Genomic DNA, 24,123 nt, shown 5'->3' with positions numbered 1-24,123 from the left:
TCTTTATTGACAAGAACGAATCAGTATTGAGTTATAGTTGAACTCAAATCACGGCAGTTCTTATAATGCGTAAAACGAATTATGAAGGTTCTGACATTAATGGAAATTTCGCTTTTTGAGAATTTCAGAATATAGAAAAAAGAAATAGAGTTTCTAAACTCGTTTCCAACATGATAATAAAAATCTTGGACAGTTTACGTGGTTTGCTGTAGGGCTACTGTACTAGCAATCACTGAAACCTAAAAATGAAAAATTATAGCCAATTTGAATAAAATTAGGCACAAACTTTTGAATCAATTTTCGCATATTAGAAGGGCATCTTTAAAATAATGCTAAAAAACCAAAAGATACACTATTATTAGGGTGAACCAGTTCCACCTAATAGTGCAGCACTTTCTCTCCTCTTTATTTTCGAGAAACATTTTAGCATTTTAGTTTTTTTTAAATAAAAGCACAGCCAAAAGTTTTTGAAATAAAGCAACATTCACTAGAGCTGTAATAACACCCACCTTCCCGAAAAACGTAAAGAACCTACGCGCCTCGTCGCGCCAGCCACGCTCGCTATATTTATTAAAACATAAACTTCATCGACCATCTGGATGATCATAAAATCCTTGAAAACAAGAATTTTATTAAAGTTCCGTTTTTATTTGTATACTTTTATGATTTCTGCAATATCTGAAAGAATGTGGCTGGTGACGACTACGAATACAAAAGTCAGAAGAGGAGGAGAACAATGGGAATTTGTGAGCTTTTGCTCTTTTCCTTTTATCTCAAGCACCATCCCCCCACCCTTTTCTTTTCTCATTCTTCTCAGTTTCACCCATTTTCTTTTCTCTCCATTTCACCCTTCCTCCTCCTCATTATCTCACACCCAATTGCTTTTTTATTCAATCCTCCCAAAATGGGCGGAGCCAGCGGGGTGTGTGTATTTCGCAGGCACGGCTGTGTGTTGCGCTGGAAGAAGTGAGAAGCGAAAAAGCGAAAATATTCTTGTGACGGGAGAAAAGGGTGTCGCAGCGGCTCCTTCTCTCTATACTATTATTTGCTTAAATCTTCTTCTGTGTTCGGTTTTTTTATTCTCTAAAAATGAGAGCATGGCAGATACCACGGAAGGGTAAGTCATCATATGACGGAGGTGGAGTGTAATCCAGGATCATCCTTATTCATAAGCTTCTAGGTAGTTAAGGGGCGTAATAGGGGAGTGTATACAATTTCTTTTTGATCATTTGATCATTTTTTGAGGTCCTGGTGGTGTATACAATTGCGAATTCTCCAATGGTTCAGTTTATTTTATCAGCGATTTGCAAATTGGTCGTACCAAAAAATCTAGTATTACAGTTTTTATAGCTGCATTTTTAGAACTACAGTGTTCTTTAATTACCTGCCAGCGTTCCGTGAAAGCTGTGATTTCTGTAATTGTCTTCAGAAGTTCTACAGACTCAACAGAATTCTCGAAATTTCCATAGTTCTCTGAAAGCTTCCCTATCCTTATTCCTTTTCACACTTAGCCACCTCCATTCTTTTCCAACCACAAACATGCACATATATCAAAACATGCCTCTCCCTTTCTTCCTGTTTTTGGTATCCATTACAAAGAAAAGAAAGAGAAAAAACCGAATCGGAAGTCGGGGTTATGGGTATGCAAGAGAAAAAGATGCACCTTGACGTAATGACTGAAATCAATCTAGCTAATGCGTTGGAATGTTTTAAACACATTAAAGATTCTTTGAAGAGCAGAAAAACGAGGGGTCAAGCAATATATCTGTGTTCTACTTCTTTTTTCTATCCATTATGAAAATGAATCCGAGTGACCTATATCTTCTTTTTTCAGTTATGAACAATGCGGACGAGTGGCGATTGAGTCCGTTGTCTGCAGAGGACTTTTTCGCCGGTCTCAGTCTGATATTCATTGCGATCTTCTCCATATCAGTCTATATTATAATGATGAAGATAATGAAGAGACAAGACAAGGAAATTGTTGGATATCGGTTCTTGATTTCCGCGGGGTGTTCTGACCTATTGTTGCTGGTTAATTATGGAATATGGCCAGGGTTAACGATACTGTCAAAGTCTGAAATTATACCGAAGACGTGGAGGACGTGGCAGCAGGTGAGGTTTTTTATTTTTTGAATCACACTAGTTTCGAATTCGAAAAACGAAAAACGGAAATGGTTCAAAATCTTGTATCTTGGTTCATTTTCAGACCAGAAAAATCCTAAAACTGGTACAAAATCCCCATTTTTACAGTTTTCCAATCACAGACATTCCCAAAAATCATCCAATTAGAAAGAAGCATTCCATAAGTATTTATCTTTCAGCTCTATCTTGACTGGGCGTGGTTCTCGATGGTATCCCACTACTCTGTTGTCAGTTGGTCCAGATGGATGGCTATCCGAAAACCTCTTGATTTCCGAAATCAGAAGAGGAAGACGTCCTATTCGTTGTGTGCGTTGTGTTACCTCGTCGCACTTATTCTGGTAAGACATTCTTTTGCAAACAAAAGGAAACTGATACAAAATTCTGAGTTAGCCTTCGTCCTTCCACTCCATTCCGTATTCACCCACGTCTTCTCACACCTCCTTTTGTTTCCTTTCGGTTATTTTTAGAGAAGGGAAAAGCATGATGATTCTTCGAGAGTGAAAACATTGGATGCTCTCTTTCATATCAAAAATTGTTTATATTCACTTTTACACACATGACCAGTCAGTCTTCTCTTGCTCCTTTTGTATTTCAAATGTCTTCTTACTAATTGCATATGAAAAATGAAAAGAAGGACACGAATATGTAAACAGAATATTTCATGGATTGGGTCGTGGTGGTGGTCGACGCCACGGCACGATGTGTAATTGGAGCCGTCACGCTTTTTTCTTTTCCTTCATCACCAGCATATTTCAACGATAAATGCGGGAAAAATGAGGGAAAGAGCATCCAGAAATATGTACAAGGTTATTAGACTACTGTACACCAAGCTTCTTTCTTTTTTTCCTTGTTTTGGTTGAGTTGGAAAAACAGAGAACAGAAGAAGAGGCTTAATGAAGAAAGGAAGGGATGATTAAGACGAGGAAAAATGAGTTAGATTGGAGAAAAAACAAAGGACGTCAAAAGGAATGATCATGGGGACAAAAGGAAGTATTGTTTTTAGACAGGCAGAGATCAGAGAGTAGGCTTGTGCACTGGTAGGAGAGGACAAAGATCTGAAAATTGGTAGAGACTGAACCGAGGTTAGGGTTGAGGATTGGACTAGGACGAGGTTAAAGTCTGGAACTCTTGAACTTGAGATTGTACAAAGATCAAGAAAAAACAGATTATAGTCCAACCTATACATGTACTTAGCTCTTAAGGTGAGATTTAGGATCCGAACTTTGCCTTAAACTATATCTTGTTGAAAACCACGACATAGACTGGAATGTTATCCTATTTTTGGACCGCTTTTTGATATATCTATCTCAGACATAATGATTACGTTAAGAAGAATATTGCATACAATCTCTATTCAAAGCTTATTAGTTCAACCCAGAGAATACACATGATTTCGTCTTAAAGTTAAATTTTTACTCAAGGCTTTAATCCGTATCGTCATACAGAATAAGGCCATACCCATTTTAACAGTTTTCAAAACCATATAAATCTTTCTCCAGGTCCTGAGCACCCACTTCCAACCGTGGTATGTCACATTTTATTACGAGCCATCTTCCTACGGAATGCTTGCTGAAAACTTCCCACTCTACCTATCCGGAGGTCAATCTGCATTGTTTCTTGCATTTCATATTGCAGCGATAGTTCCACCAATTGTATTTTATGGGTGAGTTTCTTGAAAAGATCTCTGGAAATGCTCTAGTCAATATTCTCACACTTAGATCGTCATGACGATTTTTCTAGAAATATGATATCATTGACTACATTGTATCTCTTTTCTTTAATAGAGATCACATTTCGATCATTCATCTCAAAATTATTTCGAAATATTTGAAATAATGAGAAAGAAATTTCTAATCTTGTCACATGGTTTTGTTCTTCTTTGTACTATTGCTCAATGGTTTCTCGTCTTTTCTAAAAAATTCTCGACGCAATCAAAGGCTTCAAAGAGAAAAGGGATTAGACCCTCGGCTCCCACCCAAACTGAAATAATATATCAAATTTCAATTCATTTTCAGATGGTCGATCACTCTTCTCTATAACAGAAGAGCGAAAATGTTATTGGGACATCAACAAACAGTTCAAAACAGTATTGAAACAAGGTAAACTAGGGGGAAAGAGACTGAGAGAAATTCTGAATTTCAGATTACTGATGCCTTGTTTGATCAACGTCGTCACTTTTATTATTGGTCAAGTTCTGATAACAGTAGGCACTGGAGAAGGAAAATGGGCTGGGTATACTGTAATGGTACTGTTTGCGGCAAACTCGGCATTGAACCCATTTCTTCTTTTGATTTGCTCAAAGACTTTGAGGTAACTTATTAGAATTTTAACATTTTAAAATACTTATAGTGATACTTTTACAGAAAACAAGTGCTAGATCTTCTAGGAGTCGCTAAAATTGCGACACTTGACAAATTGGAAACATCTACAGTATACAGGTAATCATATCTCTTCTAAATTTCCTACCTAAACTTTTAGTTATTCCAGAAATATCCACGCTGTCAACGGTGACTTCTGCTCCTCTAAACTCGTTAGCACTGACACTGGATCTGGATCCAGACGGTTCTTGAGTCTGCCGACGTTCCGTTCGAAAGAAGACTTCATCTGTGGAACACCTGTCTGACCCTTTTTTTTATTTTATCAATTTTAGACACTTTTTGAAATTATGATTTACTTCTTTTCACTTGGATGCTAATAATTATCGACGGGTACTTCACACCATTTCACTGTTTTTCTCAACGAGTTCATCTCATTTTCTGAATCTTTTCCATTGTATTGGATCTCTGATTTCATTTCTATCCTTATGAATCAATAAATTCTTTGAAATTCTTAAAAATAGTATTTTCAGCCAACATACTTGTCCGGGGCCGAAGCCGGGCGGAATGCCTGAATAATTGGCGTCAATTTTCGAAAATTTTATGAACGTTTTTGAGTTTAGTTTAGTGCAGTGTTTGTGTTAGGATTCGTTGACGTTTTTAATAGGTATTGTCGTCATTTACCTTCAGAAAGTCCTCTTCTGTTCAAACTCTAATTCGTAGACGAAGAAATCGAAGAAATCCGAAAGGAAAACGTTTTTTGGGTGCGGTGGGGTTTGAACTCGCGACCTTTTGAACGCCGGGCAAAAGCGTTAACCTTATGACTAGCGTGTTCTTTTGTCAAGAAACTAATGACGGCCGTATATGAACTGCGTGATGTTGAGCTTTACAATCTCTGATGCCTACCTACCTTCAACACATAATCACATTGCACGCCATGTTGCAACGAGTCCATAAGCTTTCCTCTGGCATAAGTCGTCGAGAATACTTTGATTTCTTTGATTGCCCATAAGAGTAGTTCTTATTCAGCCAACTCTTCTTGATAATCCAGCGTAACCAGCCAACCCGAGATCAAAAAGATCGAAGATCAAACAGATTTGTTCCAAAATTCGGACATCTGAATATTTGAACTCACAGACCGACAGATAGTTAATCAACTTAAGGTGTTTTTCGTTGTTTATTATCTGTTTCTCGCTCGCCCATGTTTTTCACTGTCGGGTCAAAAAGATTACAGTAACCTCATTGCGGAAGACCAATTTTAACAAAACGTTCTTCTCGTTTTTCTCATAGTTCAACACTTTCCAAACTGTGGTTTGTGTCTGTTTTTCTGGTAGCCTGAACAAACGATTCAAATCGGATGATGATTCAGGTAAACACCACAATATCAACTCCTCTGTGATTCATGTTTTTTAAATGTATTCTGAAATTGAGTCATCTGGAAAATGACCAATAGGACAGGTTCCTGGGGGGATACATCGATTCGTGGAGCTTCAAACAAACGGGCGGTCGAAAGGTTGGTTTGAAAAATAGACTGACTCTTCACAACTGTAACTCTTCAGAGAGCGCCCTCACAAAAAAGTTGTCAACCAACGTTGCTGATTCTTATCTCAACATTAGTAAAGACTCCTTTTTCCGGGCAACACTGTTGTTTTTTCTCTCTTCCAGCATAACCATTATTTCAGCATCTCCATATTCCAAGTGTATGTAAATCATGAGAACTTCTTTCACTTCTTAAACCATTCCTTTTCCCATCTTCTTCTTCTTTTCCTTCTTTCTTCTTTCTTTTTCCTCTCTTTTCCTTCTTTTTCTGCAGAATTAATCTCTGAAATCCAGAATCTCCTACTTACCTTCAAGCACCTCTTCCTCCCCTCCCAATGTCATCTATTTCTGTTTTTCCTATGAATCACTACCACCTTTTCCAATCCGTTTCCGTTTACCTACGCAGTTCAAAATCCTCTGACCCCGCCTCCTCCCTCTCTTTTCCTCTTTTTCATATTGTTAACTGTCCAATTATAAAACGATTTTCGACAAGTGAAACACGAAACCTTGTTTCACTTTTTGGTAACTATCAATTATCCTCTATTATTCTCGACTATTTTTCCGACAAAAAACGGAAAAACAATCTGTGATTGTAGGCTACTTTTCCACTTTCGAAACGGCCGCCTAATCAGCTTTTCGCTCGTATATTCTGGTGTCCGCGCCCCGTTCTATGGGTAAGTGCTTTTCATTTCGAAAACAGATTTGTTTGGAAATGTTTTCTTCTGAAGGTTCTTTCATAATTTCTTTTCTGAATCTTCTAACATTAAAGAGTAGACTCAATTGATTTTATAGTTTCTTTCTCAACCGACGTTTATCGGAATTTGCAATGAGGTTACTGTAGAGATACGGTACCTTAAAAAACCAGATTACAATCCGTTCTAACTGTCAAACGTCCCAACTTTCTTCTTCATTCCGAGTTGTGAGAATGAGTATTGTAATTTACAGAGTAATTTTTTCAAGAGAAAATTATTCGATACATTGTAAAATAATACAATTAGAAAATTACATTTAAAAAATTTCTCTGAAATTCAACCAATTTAGAGAACTTTTCATCACAAAACGATTACCGTACTCCTCCAAATCTAGACTAGTTTCTAACATATTTCTGTCTTCTTCAGTTTCCACAAATAAAAAATATATTGTGAAAATATGTTTCAAGAAAATTGGTCACTCTAAATAACTCACTTTCTGAACATTTAAAATGTAAATTCGCGCTGACAGAAACACATGTAACATCACTTTTCTCCTTCCTCTCTTTGGCATATCCAACATATTCTCTGTTTGTAGAAATTGTTCTAAAGTCCAAAGAATATCCAATAGATAGTCAAGAGACTGCCGAAATCTCAGCTCGACCTCTCTCTATGTACAAAATTTCTGTCCATTTTTGGTTGACAGTTTGCGTGTCATTTTTTGCGCCTCATCAAACACACACGAGAGAGATGGAAACGATAAAAGAAAAAAACAACGAAGACAACTGTCTTGTTGTTTGTCGCACGCTCCACCATAAGCTCTCCGCTGCTCCTCGAGCTCGCGGACAGTCCGCGAGCAGATTCTCTCTCGTTGCCTCTCTCTTGTTTTCTGATTTCTAGTTTGACACTTTTTTGTTCTTCGATTCCCAGTCTAAACAATAGGTCAGATTGGAAGAAGAACAACATTGGGAATGCATGCCAACTCATCCCTCCTCCTCTCGTCCACCGGTCATTTTTTCGTCACCTTTCTTGAGAGTCTCGAAGAGCCGCCGCTCAAGAGTTTCGTCTCCTTTGGCTTTGTGTATTTTTGCATCCAAACCACTCAAATTGCTCTCGGTCATTTGAGATCTCTCACTGTTCGAAATTTTTGCATTGATTCAACAATTCATTTAATTTTATTCATTGGTCATGTGTCAATTATCTTTTTTCTCTTATGAATTAATTATAGTTAGAGTTGGCTTATGTCACATATCAGTATTGAAAATAACTTTAACTTCTCTAAATCTTTATGACTATGACTCATTTCCGATGGATGTATCCAATTGTAAGCGTATGGAAACAAGGTTTGGATTCATCTCAACTCTACTTTTTCTTTCTTTTTCTGGTCAAAATAATAAAAAAAATTGAATTATTTTAGAATACGAAGTCCCAATGGTAGAGGCGGGGACCACACTGGGTCTCGGCGGCGGTTTGTATGTCAAACCAGGTGTGGAGCCGACACAATTACCCTCACCACCAGCTCCCAAACTTCTTGGACCTTTTGAACCACTTATCAGGTATGTTCTAATACATAAGTATTTACATACTACGTCTTGAGTTATCAATCTGTGATTTCAATTTCCAGATTCTCCGGCCTGGATTGTCACAAGTTACGAAAAGAAAGTATACGATCAGTAAAGGGAGTTGTATCAGCTGTAGTCGCCCTCATCATTTTAGTTATCATGGTCATCGAGATCTTCACATACATGGGAATTCAGGATAAAGTAAGTGCAATTTGATTTGAAGTGTTTCCTCTCAGATTACTGTAAATTTTTAGCCATTCTCAGTCGGGTGGGCTGAATCGACAGCATACGCATTCATGGCATTGCAAGCGTTCATCAGTGCGATTGCAGTAATTTGTTGGACTAGGGAAAACTTTGTTTCACAGTTCGAAGACACACTATCTCGGTTACGAACTATGAGATTATCAACTAGTCAAAGTATTGATGATTACACAAATTTCCATCGAAAAGCAGCTGTTATGATCGTGCCTATTTTTGCAGTGATCTTGAGTACTTCTTTCTATTCTTCGGTTACAAATCGATACCAGTTGAATGACAATAGGTGAGTTCAATACTGTAAGCTACAGTATCTCATTCTAGTATTTCAGCACATTCTATTCTGAATCAATTCTCCATCAGTTCGCCCCATTCATTGATTTCGTGGGATGTCTTGCTTCATCGATGGCTATCATCATCTATGTGACAGTGAATACGGCATTGAATCGAGAAATCAAACATTTCAATAAAGAACTGACGAATTCTGCGAGATTCCAGCAATTGACGGTATTCATTCACTTGTGTTTCTATCTCCAAAGAATCTTTAATTCTAGCTCCCTCAAGTACTGAACAACTACAGTAAACGCCATTCCGATTTGATTCAATTAACTCGATTCGTGAATCAACATTTGAGTAAATACGGTGCAATTGTTCCACTCTTCTCGTTGACAGCATTTATAAATGTCAGCTATATTGTGGGAAGTTTCAAGGCGTCCCTGGATCCAGTGATGTATGTCTTGTTGAATGGATGGACGATTGTGTGTATGGGAATAACGATAGCTGGGTTGTCCCCATTGGTCAAAGTTCAGAATAATGTAAGTTTCACTAGAGAAAGGAAATAATTTGGTGAGATTGAATAATTAGAAAATAGTTAAGAAATTAGTTGGAGTCCTACAAAAAACTTGTCAACAATCAAAATTGAGTTCTAGGATTGAACATCCAATAAAAATTGGATCCCGTAGAAGAGTTTTACCTCCGTTCCAAGTAACCAAAGTTGGAAAATTTCGCCTTAAACCAGAAAATTTTGATGTTTCAGAGACCGCTAGTGTAATACTGAAAACTCCAAATTTCGTTTTCCCTATCTAAAACTATACTATCTGATGCTATTTTTACATTATCAATTATCTTGTAACCTTGTGTAGTTATGGTTCAATGAAACCAGATCTCCGAAAACCAACAAAGTTTACTGTCACAATATAAACCCAAAATTCAATTTCCAGATCCAAGAAACCGCTGAAATTCTGATGCATGATGACGTCCTTCAAACTTGTGGAGATGATCAGGTAACTCCTCAATTCCCTTATCCCATCTCCATCTTCCCACCTCTTTCAGATGCATCACACCTACCGTGTCACCCTCGACCGTTGCCTCCACAGTAACTCGAAAATGGCATTCTTGAATGCGTTTCCCGTCGATTCGAACTGCTTCAATCGAATAATGTTCTTCGTTCCGAATATATCAGCCGCCATGATCCTCTACAGATTATCTCATCCTTACTTGTGAAAGCTTTTAATTATTTTGTGATTCATTTGTGATTTTAATATGCGAAAACCAAAGAAATTCTAATTCTGGTATCAAGAATGGAAATAATAAAAACGAATACAATCTTTTTATAATAGTTTCAATATGAAAAACTACAAATACGCTTTTGAAAAAGCGCCGAGGGCGCGCCAGACGATCGTACACTTCAATACTCACCCATTTTATGAAATCTGGTTTAGTACATTGTTTCCGAATGAGCGATTCTGACACAAAATCCCATTTGAAAATATTCGACATCATAAAACATCCATTTTTGGAAATCCTTTCTCACTTTTCTTTTTTTTCGCTGAGTATTTGAATATGCAGTATTTTCTTCTTTCTCTTTGTATTTTTGCTTTGATGGCACCATTTGTTTTCTCTCAAACTGAGAAAACAGTGACTCCAGAAGTTATCGAAATGAGTGGAGATGCTTCTAGTGTTGTCAATTTGCTTCAACAAGTACTCGATGGAAGTCAGAAAGAAAACATTAATCAGCACTTTCGAGGTAACCAATTCTCATCAATTTCTTATCGCTCGAGAACTTCTTTGCAGTTCGAACCGTCGATGGGAACATTATCATGGAATCGGACGACTATAAACAAGGAGTACTTGAACAATTGAAGTGATAAAAACTGTACATTTTGTTTATGTCACAAGAAATGTTTTGACAGGGAAAATATAAACACATTTGAAATTCGAGTTATTATTGCATTTGTTTTTGAATGAATCTTCTGTGATTTGCAGCTGGACTCTGATCTTCTTCATCGTCTTCAGATTTTCCTTCAGGACGATTCAGCCATTGGGAGTCATCTGAGTTTTGTAGTTTATTGATGACGTTCTCGAACTTGAAGGAGTCAGAAGAGCTGAAATAAAATGGAATTAATGAAATCAAGCAACTGTTTGAGAATATTTCGACTTACCATTCGGCTTCCATATCCTCGTCATCTCCATCAAAATCCAAATCATCATCATCATCTCGGAAACTTTCTGGAACTGGAGCACGTGGCAAATGAGTCGAAGTGCATTCCTCGTCTGATCTGAGCAGCCACTTATCCATTGGTTCATTATGAATTGTTTCCATTCTTTGTCTGAATGCTCTATCCGCGTTGGCAGTATACTTCAAACACATAGCAACTTCATTAAGCAATTCGAATGAGCTTGCAGTACTCTCTGAGCTCTCACTTTTTGTCTCTCCACTTGCAAATGAAGCCAAATCGAAGTTGAGAGCAGCGTTACCATCTGGAAGACGACTGAGCCAATTCTTGACAGTATCTACTTCGTGTGGAGTTTCTGGGGAGGTGTCAGTCTTGCTCTTTTTGCTCAAAAGCCACATGCTGTCGTCATCATATGCTTCCATATCAAGTGGCAAAGTACGTCCGACCTTCTTCACCGGGAGCCGCTGACAGTCATGCGAAACACGAATCTCTCCTAATTTAGTGATTTTCTCGTGAACAGCTCGAATGTCGGAAATAGGAAGATCCAATTCAAGACGCACATCATCGTCCACATTGAGAATCGCATTAGCAGCAGGGAGGCCAAGATTACATGCGGCTGTAAACCAATAAAAGAGAGTTAATGGAAAACAAATCTTCATTCTCACCTAATTCCTCTGCAACAATATCCAATTGGTTGATGAGTTTTCCCTCTTTTTGGTAGAATGCTCTATCGAGATCTCCAATCAATTGTCGTTCACGCTCACGAAGGGAAACGATCATCGCTGCCACAGCGTGACGAATGTCTTGTTGAGCCTTGTAGCGATTGAGTCTCAAATTGTTCTTGACTTCGTTCAATTTGACACTTTGAACTTCGAGGAGCTTCACGAATTGTTCGTTCTGTGGCACTGGCATGTTGAGATTGAGATTTCCTCTTCTGAAAAAAGAAAATTATTTTTTAAAAAAGTGAGAAAAAGGAACAATGAAAGAGAAAAGACATGAAGAGTGAATAGTTAAGTAAAACAAGTTTGATTTAACAGGCGGTTGGTGGCGCCAGTTTTCATTGAAGGTGATAAAGATGGGGCGGCGCGTCGGGTTTGCATCTGTTACACCTTTGTGATGGAAAGAATGAAAGAAGAACTGATCGTCATATCAGTCATATTACCGTTGATAACGAATTATGTGGTTTGACTAAAGACAAAAAAATAACTGAAAAGTGGCAAATGGCACGTAGAGAGATCAGATCTATGAATAAAGTGCTCCAGATGTACTTTGTATCGTTGACAGAAAGAAAAACCACGTGGATGAGAGAGCCGGAATCGATATTAGTGAGGGCGCATGTGAAAGCAAAGCGAAGGAATGGGAAATGAAGAGAAAAGAAAAAAGGAGAAGAAGACAGGAGACTCCGCCTTGCTCCTTTGCATATGTTGTTTTTCCGGCGTTTTTTGTTGTTTTTTCGTGTTTTTCGGAAATAATATACACAGTTATTCAGTTTGGAAGACTCTGGAGACTGGAGCTGCTGATAAAATTGAATAACATGACGTAGGCGGAAAATGAGATGAAAACAAGAAAACATGTTGAGAAATTCAATTTTATTCAAACTTGAGAGATAAAATATAGAAGTTTCGATAGAATTCGGAGGCAATAACTGTCGAAAATGAACGGAGTCGTCGTATTTGTAGGTGAGAGAAATGAAGAAAATGAATTGATAAAAAGTACATTGCAAAGTGTAACGATGGTGGTCTGACTAGACAGACAAAACGACAAGAAAAGAAGAACACGTGAATAATAATATAGGTTTCAGATCTCTGTTTCAGTTTGAATTTGCAAAAATAACCGGTTTTGTGATTGACAGGTTCAAAAGTCACATTTTTGATGAGAGGTAATAAATTTTAAAAGTACTGATAGAAAGATTGAACCGATAAATCGTACCGTGAAGAGATATCAGGTGGTTTCGTATCGTTCATGGTACAAAAATTGAACGGGATCCCGTTCAATTTACGGGATTGTTATAGAATGGAAATCAAATGCCTAGCCTCAAAATAATTATAATTGTTGTCTCGAAAAATCGAAAAATTATTTCAAGACAACAAACAGTGGACTGACACGATCTGTTATAGTTCAAACCGAAGCTAATTCGACCTACTTATTGTATAGTTGAGCCACTTTGAGAGTTTTTTCGGAGATTGTCAGTCTTGTGACATTATCAATTCGAGTGTTTCAAAGTGCAATAAAATTAAAGAGAACAAAGAAACTAGCAAAAAAGGAAAAGAGAAACGAATAGAATACATCGATAAGCTTCATTACCAATTCAAGCTTATATACTTTCTCATTCAGTTGGATTGATCTTCCGGCGGAAGGAAGTACATAGTTAATAATGGACAATGTGACCAGTCAAAGGTTTTGTATTTGTATAAAACAATTTAAGACAAAAATGTTTATTTTACTGAAGAAAAAAGAGGAAGCGAATGGAGGCGGAAGGCGATAAGACTATTAGAGTTAAAACACAAGCTCGGGTTCCGTATAAAAGGGCTATGGAAAATAGTTAGTGAGGACGGAAAAGTGATATTATAACAGTTTCAGTTTAGAATTTGAAAGAAATGGTATTGAACTAAATATGTGTGTATAGTGACGGAAGAAATATGAAGTTCATGAATTATAATAATGGGTGCACAGCACCGAAATGGTGAAGGTGAAGAATTATGAAATATAAAAAATAAATTTTCAGGGAAAAATCTAAACATGAGGAAGAACAAGTCCGGCAACAAGTGTTACAAGTGGATTTGGGAAGCTAACTGATGGATGATCACCCTCGCAACCGCCCATATCAATGTGACTGTACTTCAAAGGATGAGCACTGTCGGTTCCGTGTTCATCGATACGACTAGCCTGAAAATAATTGATTTCAAAAGATATGTCGTTTTCATTAATAAGAAACTTACCATTTGCAAGAAGGCAGCTGGAGTTTGATGACCTCTGAGTGTTGCGACCGATGGCTTTGTGTTTCCTTGCCGAAGGTCGGCTTGTTCACATTCTGCCTGATGGAAAGCGAAATCTTCTGGGTGGAGTCTACTGATCTCGATCGGTTGTCCGAATTCATCTCCAACTTCCTGAACTTTTCGAGCCCATCCACTGGCCTTGGCTGGTCCATTGTCCATGATAGCAGCGTAATATCCATATGAGAGCACTTCGTGTCCAGTTAATGTGGCAACTGTGAAAAGATGTGGATTCTTGGCCTTGAGAGCCTCTTCCTTAGCGAGGGTGAGGGGGTCAAGCATGGTAAGTCTTCCTTCGGCATCGGTATTGTAGATATGAATTCTCTTTCCACTTCTTGAAGTGATAACTTCATCGCAAGTGTATGCGCGAGATCCAATACTGTTACGAACCATGCACATGTATCCAACAGCCTTGATATTCTTTGGTTTCAGCACATCAATAGCCTTGAAGAATCCTCCGACAACAGCGGATCCATACTTATCACGGCACATTCCAAACATGTGTCCACCAGTCTTCAAATCACAACCTCCGGTATCAATGGTCACTCCTTTTCCAACAACGAAGAAGGTGTCTTGTGTCTCTCCTTCTCCAGTGTATTCCAGACGGATCAAACGAGCTTGGTGTTCCTTAACAGCGTTGGCAGCTCTGTTGACAGCAGCCATCAATGGGAAATCCTTGAGAATCACACTCTGATCATCGACAACAGTCACTTTTATGTTTCCATTAGCGAACGCATTCTGAATATATTCCGCAACACGTGGCGGCGCCATTCTCTCTGGTCCAGTCTCTCCGACATCACGGCAGACTGTGAATGAAGCGTCGTATGCTTCAACAAATTGTTCGAGACGAGCAGATGTATCGCTGTTTCCGACCTGTAATGAATAATAACTGTTGTTTCCCAATAACAGAAAAGTCCGAGAACTTACAGCTAGAAGACCCAATTGTTGCAACTTCTGCTTTTTCTCTTCTTCGCGAACGTTGAGTGGAGTGTACACGGGAGTGAGAGCTCCGAGAGCAGCAACAAGTTCGGCGTTCGGGAAGCGAGCATTTGGAAGAGTGATGAGAAGTGGAGATTTAACTCCGGCGGAGAGAGCACTGAAAAAAATTAATAAATTTCAGATTCCTCGTAAAAAATCAAGAATTTTCTATCGATTATTCAGTTCAACGTTCATTACCACACCCGACGTTGCTTTTCCTCGGAAATGACGCAGTTCGCCCCCACAATCAGTACTGCTGATCTATGCTTTTCCCCCACGTTTTCTGATAACTGTCTCTTCGCTTTTTTTTCTCGTTCTACGTCGACTAAGTCTTATCTAGAAATTTAAGAAAACGAAGAGTATACGAGAAACTAATAATTGGCGGGTAAGTGGAATGAAATCATCTAATCCAATTGTTCTTTTGTTTGCTGACGTTGTTAAGCTGGCGCCTGATTGAATCATAGACCCCGAAATAGTTTCAGTTTCGCATTTTGCACATTGAACTTTATAAAACACAAACTTATACGATTTTGGTAGAATATTCTGAATTTCGCGAGAAATCTATTCGACTTACAGTTCGATTCCTTTGCGTGCAGCAGCCTGGTAACGACGAACATCGTCATAATCACGAGACACGTGACCGGTTCCAGAGAGGATTAGTCGTCCAGAGGGAACGACAGACGAGTCGACTTGCACGAGAGACGCGGAATGGAAGGCACCACGATGGAGCTGAAATGATTACGGTTTTAAAATGAAGGGATTAGAAATGTAAAACCTTGAGGAAGTTGTCAACGGCTGGTGCGATTGCAGAAACCTGCTGAATCGCTCCGAACTGCTTGACACTTTCTTGGCTTCCAACAAGAACAACTGCATCGAAGGCAGCGTCGGCGATCGACGCCGCACGCACGATTTTTGTGGAGAGAAGCGATTGGAGAGACATTACCCAGCTGGCTGAAAAAGTTGTAATGAAGAAGAGTACGGGGAAAAAGTAAAAAAGGAATGAAGACGAATAAGTAAGAAAAGAAAACGAAGAAGAGAAAATTGAATTTGAAGAGGTGTCATATCTTTTAGAAGCGTTATTCTGAGGAGAAGATAAGTATAAAGAGATGAGGAAATAGAGAAGTTCGACAATATTACTTCTGGAATAAGATGAAATGAATTGGTGCCTCTTCAATGGATTCCTTATCAGTGTCATCTGTTGAAACAAAAAGAGAAAGAGGAGGACACATCGACAATATGTCAGTATCTCAGTCAGCTACTCAGCTGGCTGACACTCAGGCTGATAAACGAGCCGTCCAGTCGGCTGGCTGTTAATTTGATAAATAATTTATGGCGGAAAGCATGTTTGTACAACCAGGGGGAGCACTGAAAAATGGCATCAGACAATGAAATTTCCGTATGACAGTGACTATAAACGATAGGAAGAGAGGGCGGAGATTCGGAGAAAAAAGAATGAAGTTGACGTAGGTTTTCTTGTCATGGCGCCAAATTTCCCAACTTTCGAGAGTTTTCAGAGAAAGAGGAAATTGTGACTTACGACTGTATTTCATGGAAATTCAATGAGAGCAAAAATGTTACTTGTGTATAGTGTTATCGTATGTTGTAGTCAAGATGAGTTGAGTTCAAAAGAGGAAAATGATGAACCGAAAACAATTTCGCAGCAAACATCATGTGACAACAAACCAAACAACTAATCGATTTGCTTATAAATCTCGACAAGTCTCTTGGTTGAATGAGTATGTGGGCTGGGCAGTCTATTGATAAACAGTGACCCGTTTATAAACATTTTCGGCGAGACTGGTTGACGCATTGGTCGTTTTTAATATGAGTGTTGACAATGAATTCCATAAATTTTTGATAGAAAGTATGAACTGAAAAAAGAAAATTATGGAGAGAAGGAAATCAGGAAAACGATAAATTGTCAGTCTTCTTGCATCACTCACCCACACACACACACGAGACGACTGCCCTAATTCTAAGATGCCATTTTGGTTCAGGCGATTAATGCCGGCGTTTTCAGAGAAATGTGTTATCAGGTGTAAGACACACTAACACTTACACACGGGGCCGTGCAGAACTTGATTTGCGAGCCCAGAATGTTGTCATTATCGTCGTGTCATCACGGAATTCCTTTTTGCTTTATCGCACCTTTGAGAGTGTACTCTTTTGTGACTGACATTCCAGAAGCTTTGTGATGATCAAACGATCAAACATGTATCGATGGAAAAGTAGTGAAACTTTTAGAAAAAAGAATATTCTTTTAAAATAAATGATTTAGCTAAATATTTAGTAAAACGGTTTTTTTACTAAAAACAAACGAAATAATCAGTTTAGTACCGTATAATTGTAAGGCGCATGAGGGATTTTCTTCAACTGGTTTCACGACGAACGTAAATGTACGGTCATCGAATAAAATTTCTTTTCAGTTCCATGCTTAAAATATTAATTTTTCACCGAGTTTCTTACATTTTCATTACAAAGAAGTTTTTAAAAAAAGTGTAGTTGCTTCAAAAATTAATTTAAAAATAAATTTTCCTCACAAACTTCAACTAAATCTCTCAAAATACAGAAAATTTATAAAGAAAACCAATCTAAATCATTAAAAAATCCGAAACCAACCGGAAAATAAACAAAAACGACTCCATTCTCATCTTATAAAGTGTTCTACACCGTGTAGAGACGCAGACACACAGCTAGCAATGCGTCAGTAGCCTTCCATTTGCCCCCTCTGTTTCAAACAGTGTTCTTGTTCGATTTCCACGTAACCTCAACCGGTTTTTAAGGATTTTTCAATCAAAAACGCGTCTGTTTTCAGCGTTAAAAAATTGATTATTTTCAGGGATGGCGTCGGTGCTTTCATCCTTCTTTCAGAGGGATCCGAAATCACAGTTTCCCTATGATATTCCCACCGAAGAACAACACCATTTCGACCGGGTGTCTATTGGAAACAGCTTTAAAAAAGTGAGTTTTTTGTACCATGAAAAATATCATTTATTGAAAAAGATGAATACAGGCTGAACCCGGAGAACTTGCCACGATATTCTGGGACAATCGTAGTTCGACACTGAAACAACAAGCACAGAAATTGAAGACTATGCGCCATCCCAACATCATAACCTATTTAGATAGTATTGAAGTAAGAAATTGAATCAAATATGTTTAAAAATAATACTCTTTCTTTTTTTCAGCTCGAAGGAACTTTCTACCTCGTTACTGAGAAATGTAAACCTTTAGAATTATATTTGAAAGAGGCGGGTTTGACAGAAAGCCAAAAAGAATTCGTCGTTTCTTGGGGAATGTTTCAATTGATGGTAAATAACGTTTTCTTTTCGACACATTCCCACATTAAGTTGATTTTCAGAATGCATTGAAATTCATGCACGAGGCGAAACTGAGTCATGAGAATATAAGAAAAGGAGTTTTTGTCACTGCCGGTGGAGACTGGAAAATCGGAGGATTGCATTTAGTGACAGGGTTCTCAACTCCTCAAACAGATCTTAATCAACTCGCAATTATTCTTTGGGAAGTTTTCAATGGATTTAATGAGGCGATTACAAGGCCACAAGCTCCTGGAAAAATTCCACAACGAATACATGAACTGTACAAGAAAATTGGAGCGGCATCGGCGGCGAGGTTGACCGTGTCTGATATTATTAAAGGTTTTTTTTAATCACTTAATAATAAATTCTATCTATTTTTTTTCAGAATATCGATTGACCGGAGGCTATCTGAAAAATAAATTCGTCGACACTCTACTTTTCCTTGAAGAATTCGAATTAAAAGAAGCAAGCGAAAAGCAGTCGTTCTTCATGCATCTCCGTGAGAATATCGACATTTTCCCAGAAGACGTAGCGAAGTATAAAATTCTGCCAAAACTGATTCTAACCTACGAGTACGGAGATGCTGGACCGAACATTCTCATTCCACTCTTCAAGTTGGGCCGCCTTCTTGATGAAGCAGAGTATCAGAGAACTATTGTTCCATGTTTATGCAAATTGTTCGGAAGTCCCGATAGAACGACAAGAGTTAAACTTCTGGAACGAATTGATGAATTCGCACCGCATTTGACTCAACAAGTAGTGAATGATAAGATTTTCGCGTACGTTTTTTTCAGAATGATTTGGATTTAAATCAGTAAAATATTTCAGAAATTTGACATCTGGATTCTTGGACACCAACCCTGCCGTTCGTGAAAGCACTGTGAAAGCGATGGTTTCTCTCGCCGAAAAACTGAATTACAATAACTTGAATGTGGAATTAATGAAGTATCTCGCACGATTACAAGGAGGAGACGAACACGGAGGAATTAGAACTAATACAACTATATGCCTGGGAAAAATAGGACATTTATTGGCACCTGCAAAACGTCAAGGAATATTAATCAGTGCATTCACGAGAGCACTCAAAGATCCATTCGCTCCATCTCGAATGGCTTCTGTCCTCGCTCTTTCAGCTACTCAGCACTTTTATCCGATTGTGGAGATAGCGAATAGAATTGTTCCTTCTCTAATTCCATTAACCTGTGATCCAGAGAAGCAAGTGAGAGATCAAGCGTTCAAAGCGATTCGTGGGTTCCTTGAAAAACTCGAAAAAGCATCAGAAAATCCGGCGTGTATCCCTGAATTAGAGGCTGGAGTAAAAGCAGGAGCCAGTTCAATTCTTGATCACGAAAAAGTACCACAATGGGCCAGTTGGGCACTCAAATCGCTCTCTGGAAAGTTTTACAAAGGGACACCACCACCAGAAGTGAAACCAGGAGCAGCTACTGGAGCACCGACAGCTTCTGCCACGTCATCAAGACCAGTTACACCGAATTCTCTCGCTGAAAAAGGTATTTTTATTTCAAAATTGTCTTTTAATCGGTTTTTTCTTCAGAGAAAACTCCAGCTGTCAGCAAACCGGCCGCCACAAAACCAGCAACAAATGATGGTTGGGGAGATCTCAATGACGGTGGAGACATGTTCACAGTAAAAGATTCGAATGATGCGATTGTTGATGATTGGGCGGATATTAATCCCAAATCGAATGATACTGATGATTGGGGGATTGGATGGGATACACCGGTAATTATAGTGCATTTCCGAATTAAAATGTATAATTTTACCTTCAGATCGCCACTGCCAAATCGTCACCAATTCCAGGAATCAAGAAATCGTCTTCTGGCAATTTGGGTGTGAAAAAGCCAGCGATCGGCCGATTGAATCTTCCAAGTTCCGCATCTGCTCAGAATAAGACTAAGAAAGCAATCGATGATAATATTGATGCACTTCTTGGAATATCAGCCCCTCCACCTGCTTCCTCTTCCGCTGTTAAACCGAACTCTTTGAATTCTCTGATGTCGAATTCATCTTCATCTACTGCGAACACTGGTTTGTTTGTTTAGGAATGTTCCTTTTCTTATTTTAATTTTCCAGGATGGGGATTCGACGATCCTATCCCAGCTTCGACCAACACCTCATCTGCAAACAAGGGATGGGATGATGATGGTTGGGGAGATAACAGTATGTCGAGTGGAGTGTTACAACCAACACCAGTCCTTCAACCGACTAAAGTAGTGAAAGATGACAAAGGTTTGACTTGATTTTCCAATTTCTTCCTCATTATTGATTTACAGAAGCGCGTCGGGCTGAAATGCAAGCGAGAAACGAAGCTCGCCGCAAAGAACAAATGGAGCGAAAGAAGTCTTCTGGTGCTATGAAACTGGCTTCGGCTGAAAAGAAAATGGATGATTTTGCCGATTGGTAGAGCTCCGTGGGCCTTTTCTGAATAACATTATGTCAAAAAAATACTTGTACTTTTGAAATTGTTGTAATTAATATCCGCTTCCTTTCCGTTTAGTTTCGCATCAAGTACACCTTCCAAAAATCACCTGTGATTCTTCATATTTCTAATGTATTCTTACCAAATATTCATGTTTTCTTTTCCTTCTTTTTATCCTCTTTTTTCTTTGATTTCACATTCGTTCCAACATATTTTCTGTGCATTTCTCTTTCCACTTGAATTAACAAAAAACGCTTGATTTTAGATGATGATGAGAATAAATTGACAGTTTCCAATACGCAAGTTAGTTAAAAAGCCTCGACAAATATTATAGTTTTATTCATTTTTTTTCTGTTTTCAAGTGTAGAAATAATAATTTTCAGGGAAATTCAACTAAATTTAAATACAAACGCAGTCGAGTAAGATTTTCAGAACATTTTATAATGCGATATATTTATTTTCAACAAAGTAATTTCAACAAGAATTACGAGCTGAAGTTACCTGACATTTCTATAATCTGGAAGCATTTGAACTTCAGAATCATCGTGACAACTATTTCCCATGAGCTTCTATCAGAACCTTTGAATCGGAGAATTTCTGATAGAAAAGAATTTTGAATTTTCTGGATAGCGAAGATACATAATAGCCTTCTGGTGAAATGAATCCATCTTCCTTCAGTGTATCCTGTTCTGAAAACTCTTTCCCATAAGTTTTTATCTGAATCTTTGAATTTATCTAGTTGATAACTCACAGTATTTTGAATGTATTCTTATCAAATCTTCCTTTCTCTTTTTTCTTTGATTCAATATCCGTTCCAACATATTTTCTGCGCAATTTTCTTTCCACTTGAATTCACTAAAATTGCTTGATTATTAGATGATGATGATGATGAGAATAAATTGACCTAATTCTTTCTTAACTAGTAAGTTATAAAAGCAAGCAAGTTAGGTATAGAACACATCATTGAAAAAATGCGGATTCTATTAATTCTTTCTACTTTTATCGGATTCACAATGTGTCGACTAATGTGTGGAATTGAGCCAATCACAACGAATTGGATGGAGATTCAAATCAAATTAGATTGTCCGGCTATTTTAGGTAAGAGCGCTCTACCGATTCATGTGAATTTCACACTGCTTTTTAGACCTCGTTAACTATAACTTACTTTTAACAGAACACCATCGAAAGTGCTGTCTGGCTCATGGTTGGTGCTACGTTTATAAGAAAGTTTCGATGGAAGCGTGCAATAATGAGTACTGTAGATGTGTGGATGCGTTGGCGAAAGAGGGAACTTGCAAGGTACTGTAGGTTGTCGGGTTACTGTAGTAATGATACTTTCCAGATGCACTCTGACAACTTCTGTATGAATGTGAAGAATTTGGGACCGATGTTATGGCCGACTATCAATGAGAACGGAATGGCTATCTAATTCATTTACTTTTCTCTTAATTTCTTTTGTGGGGCCCTCCCCCCAAAGTAATAAATAATTCACCCCGGTCACTCTGATGCTACTGAAATAAGGTACTGAAATAAGGTACTGTAACAAGAAGTTTAAAAGAATGGAAATGAAGAATCTGTTTTTATTTTATTTCGGATGAGAATGGTGAAGAGGATGGTTGGACGCTCGAAACAAAAGAACCCGTAAGTTTTCAGAAAGCGTTATTTGGTCATAAATATGTAGAGTAATAGTTTTAAAATAAATTGGCTTAAAGTGAACAAATAAAGAGGTTCATATTTGTAGTTAATAATATTTTGAATCTTTTTTAGTTCATGAGTTGTTGAAGACATGGCATAGAACTAATGACAGGAGAACAGTAGACTGTTTTCTCATCATCATATCTTCTGAGACGAGGCATGACATCATGAATTCACCCCGAGACCATCGATTGCGCAATTATTTGAAATAAAGAAATGTTTTGAATAACTTTTTTTCAGAAAAGACTATTTCGAGGATGAGTGTCGAAGTAACCAAAGTAAGTTTTACCCACCCATTTCCCATTTTCATTCATATTTTTCAGTTGATAAGTGCAATAACGCTTTCGAAAAAATCATCAAAGATTGTAAGGCTAAGGCGAAACCGAAGAAGTGTGAGAATAAAGCGGAGAAGATAAAAGAAGAGTTTTGTAGAGATAATCCACAAGGTACTTTGTTTTCTGAAGAATTTTTTATCATTTAATTTTCAGTGAACTACTGTACTTCAACTAATATCTCTATGACGACAGTTGAGATCACGACAACAGAACCAACTACGACTGAAACTACAACTCTTCCTACCACAACAACTACAAAGCCCACCCAACCCGCAGAATCATTCACTCTGACAACTACTCATTACTTAATTGGTGCTGGAATACTAGGTTTCTTGATTCTCGGATTGGTGTTTCTTGTGAAATGGATCTTGGATAAGAAGAAGAATCCAAAAAAGAAGAAGAAAAAGAAAGAATTCGTTTATGAGGCTCAATCTCGGGACCATACTAGAACTGGAACTTGGTGATCTTTTCGAATCTTGTTTACTTGATTAATGCTAAAATGAATTGTTGCTGCATGAAATTCTGCAGAGTGAGCTTCAATATTTATAGAATGAAAATCCACTTTCTTCTCAAAAAATTCCCCCCCCTGACTTTGAAGGAAAATCTTAATAAGTAATGTCTTTGAAAACCAAGAATCAATGATAAGCTTTATTCAACATTCAAGTATCATATAACTAACTAATTAATTAACTAATTAGTTCCACTTATTTATACTTGAATCCATCCTCTATTATTCCCCCAAGGATTCGATTGATAATTGGCGTTGTATCCTGTTGGATTTCCCTGATATCCTGCATTATGTCCATTGTTGTATTCTCCGGGAATCACATCGTGTCCTCCGTGATAATTTTGATGATATCCGCCGTTGAAAGAGTGATCCCCGTGATATCCAGAGTGACTACTATCTTGATATCCGTGTGGATGATAACCAAATTTCGGTCTTCGGTGACGACGATGGTGATGTTCATTGGATTCGGAAGAAGATGAACTCGAATGGGAAGTGGCAAGGTTGACTGGAAGTAAGATAATGTGTTTCAGATTTCTACTTTGCTACTGAAACAAATACAATTATACAACTATTATGTCATTAAAATCCAGACTGGGTTAAAATTTAGAAAATTTAAAATATAGACTCATAGTCAGAACAAGCTGGAAAATCTAAAACTTATTGAGGATATGTAAAGTTTTAACAAAACCTGAACAAGAGTTTCTTTCTATAATGAAACTGAATTTTCTTACTACTTTCACCAAGAAGAACTCACAAATAACAGCCAAAATCAGCAGGGAGGTCAGCAAAAGATTCATTTTGAATATAATGATTCAGGTCTCCTGAATTCGTTCTTATATGCTTTCTCCGAAAATTTTTCATTGAAAGATTAGATAATTTCATCCTGATTTCATCTT

General features: G+C 37.9%; 9 protein-coding genes across 9 annotated transcripts; 6 read left to right on the top strand and 3 right to left on the bottom strand.

Moving 5' to 3' along the window:
• Positions 1 to 1,836: 1,836 nt before the first annotated feature.
• On the top strand, positions 1,837 to 4,765 carry GCK72_017683 (uncharacterized protein; the record flags this gene model as incomplete). Its single annotated transcript, XM_003112342.2, has 7 exons — positions 1,837 to 2,112; positions 2,322 to 2,480; positions 3,642 to 3,805; positions 4,158 to 4,241; positions 4,285 to 4,452; positions 4,506 to 4,580; positions 4,630 to 4,765. The coding sequence occupies 7 exons, from the start codon at positions 1,837 to 1,839 to the stop codon at positions 4,763 to 4,765; spliced, it is 1,062 nt and encodes a 353-aa protein (XP_003112390.2).
• A 3,214-nt stretch (positions 4,766 to 7,979) lies between these two features.
• GCK72_017682 (uncharacterized protein) lies at positions 7,980 to 10,005 on the top strand (the record flags this gene model as incomplete). The annotated part of the gene is made up of 8 exons (XM_003112654.2): positions 7,980 to 8,028; positions 8,103 to 8,241; positions 8,310 to 8,448; positions 8,502 to 8,788; positions 8,835 to 9,009; positions 9,057 to 9,317; positions 9,723 to 9,785; positions 9,835 to 10,005. 8 exons carry the CDS (start codon positions 7,980 to 7,982, stop codon positions 10,003 to 10,005), a joined length of 1,284 nt encoding a protein of 427 aa, XP_003112702.2.
• Positions 10,006 to 10,383: 378 nt separating this feature from the next.
• GCK72_017681 (uncharacterized protein) lies at positions 10,384 to 10,649 on the top strand (the record flags this gene model as incomplete). Its single annotated transcript, XM_053732200.1, has 2 exons — positions 10,384 to 10,528; positions 10,576 to 10,649. The coding sequence occupies 2 exons, from the start codon at positions 10,384 to 10,386 to the stop codon at positions 10,647 to 10,649; spliced, it is 219 nt and encodes a 72-aa protein (XP_053581113.1).
• Positions 10,650 to 10,726: 77 nt separating this feature from the next.
• GCK72_017680 (uncharacterized protein) lies at positions 10,727 to 11,870 on the bottom strand (the record flags this gene model as incomplete). Its single annotated transcript, XM_003112333.2, has 3 exons — positions 10,727 to 10,886; positions 10,944 to 11,574; positions 11,624 to 11,870. 3 exons carry the CDS (start codon positions 11,868 to 11,870, stop codon positions 10,727 to 10,729), a joined length of 1,038 nt encoding a protein of 345 aa, XP_003112381.2.
• Positions 11,871 to 13,691: 1,821 nt separating this feature from the next.
• GCK72_017679 (uncharacterized protein) lies at positions 13,692 to 15,869 on the bottom strand (the record flags this gene model as incomplete). The annotated part of the gene is made up of 5 exons (XM_003112601.2): positions 13,692 to 13,844; positions 13,898 to 14,824; positions 14,879 to 15,047; positions 15,504 to 15,658; positions 15,705 to 15,869. 5 exons carry the CDS (start codon positions 15,867 to 15,869, stop codon positions 13,692 to 13,694), a joined length of 1,569 nt encoding a protein of 522 aa, XP_003112649.2.
• A 1,901-nt stretch (positions 15,870 to 17,770) lies between these two features.
• Positions 17,771 to 20,674, top strand: GCK72_017678 (uncharacterized protein; the record flags this gene model as incomplete). The annotated part of the gene is made up of 10 exons (XM_003112582.2): positions 17,771 to 17,890; positions 17,943 to 18,065; positions 18,118 to 18,240; positions 18,291 to 18,588; positions 18,635 to 19,028; positions 19,078 to 19,760; positions 19,805 to 19,992; positions 20,040 to 20,298; positions 20,344 to 20,499; positions 20,544 to 20,674. 10 exons carry the CDS (start codon positions 17,771 to 17,773, stop codon positions 20,672 to 20,674), a joined length of 2,475 nt encoding a protein of 824 aa, XP_003112630.2.
• A 986-nt stretch (positions 20,675 to 21,660) lies between these two features.
• On the top strand, positions 21,661 to 22,118 carry GCK72_017677 (uncharacterized protein; the record flags this gene model as incomplete). The annotated part of the gene is made up of 3 exons (XM_053732199.1): positions 21,661 to 21,787; positions 21,834 to 21,988; positions 22,032 to 22,118. The coding sequence occupies 3 exons, from the start codon at positions 21,661 to 21,663 to the stop codon at positions 22,116 to 22,118; spliced, it is 369 nt and encodes a 122-aa protein (XP_053581112.1).
• A 165-nt stretch (positions 22,119 to 22,283) lies between these two features.
• On the top strand, positions 22,284 to 23,183 carry GCK72_017676 (uncharacterized protein; the record flags this gene model as incomplete). Its single annotated transcript, XM_003112592.2, has 4 exons — positions 22,284 to 22,330; positions 22,625 to 22,662; positions 22,708 to 22,830; positions 22,873 to 23,183. 4 exons carry the CDS (start codon positions 22,284 to 22,286, stop codon positions 23,181 to 23,183), a joined length of 519 nt encoding a protein of 172 aa, XP_003112640.2.
• A 244-nt stretch (positions 23,184 to 23,427) lies between these two features.
• On the bottom strand, positions 23,428 to 24,024 carry GCK72_017675 (uncharacterized protein; the record flags this gene model as incomplete). Its single annotated transcript, XM_003112651.2, has 2 exons — positions 23,428 to 23,732; positions 23,982 to 24,024. 2 exons carry the CDS (start codon positions 24,022 to 24,024, stop codon positions 23,428 to 23,430), a joined length of 348 nt encoding a protein of 115 aa, XP_003112699.2.
• Between the last annotated feature and the right edge of the window lie 99 nt (positions 24,025 to 24,123).

The sequence above is a fragment of the Caenorhabditis remanei genome, chromosome V (genome assembly GCF_010183535.1).
Source record: "Caenorhabditis remanei strain PX506 chromosome V, whole genome shotgun sequence".
Lineage (NCBI taxonomy): Eukaryota > Metazoa > Nematoda > Chromadorea > Rhabditida > Rhabditidae > Caenorhabditis > Caenorhabditis remanei.
This window is presented reverse-complemented; position numbering and strand designations above follow the sequence as displayed.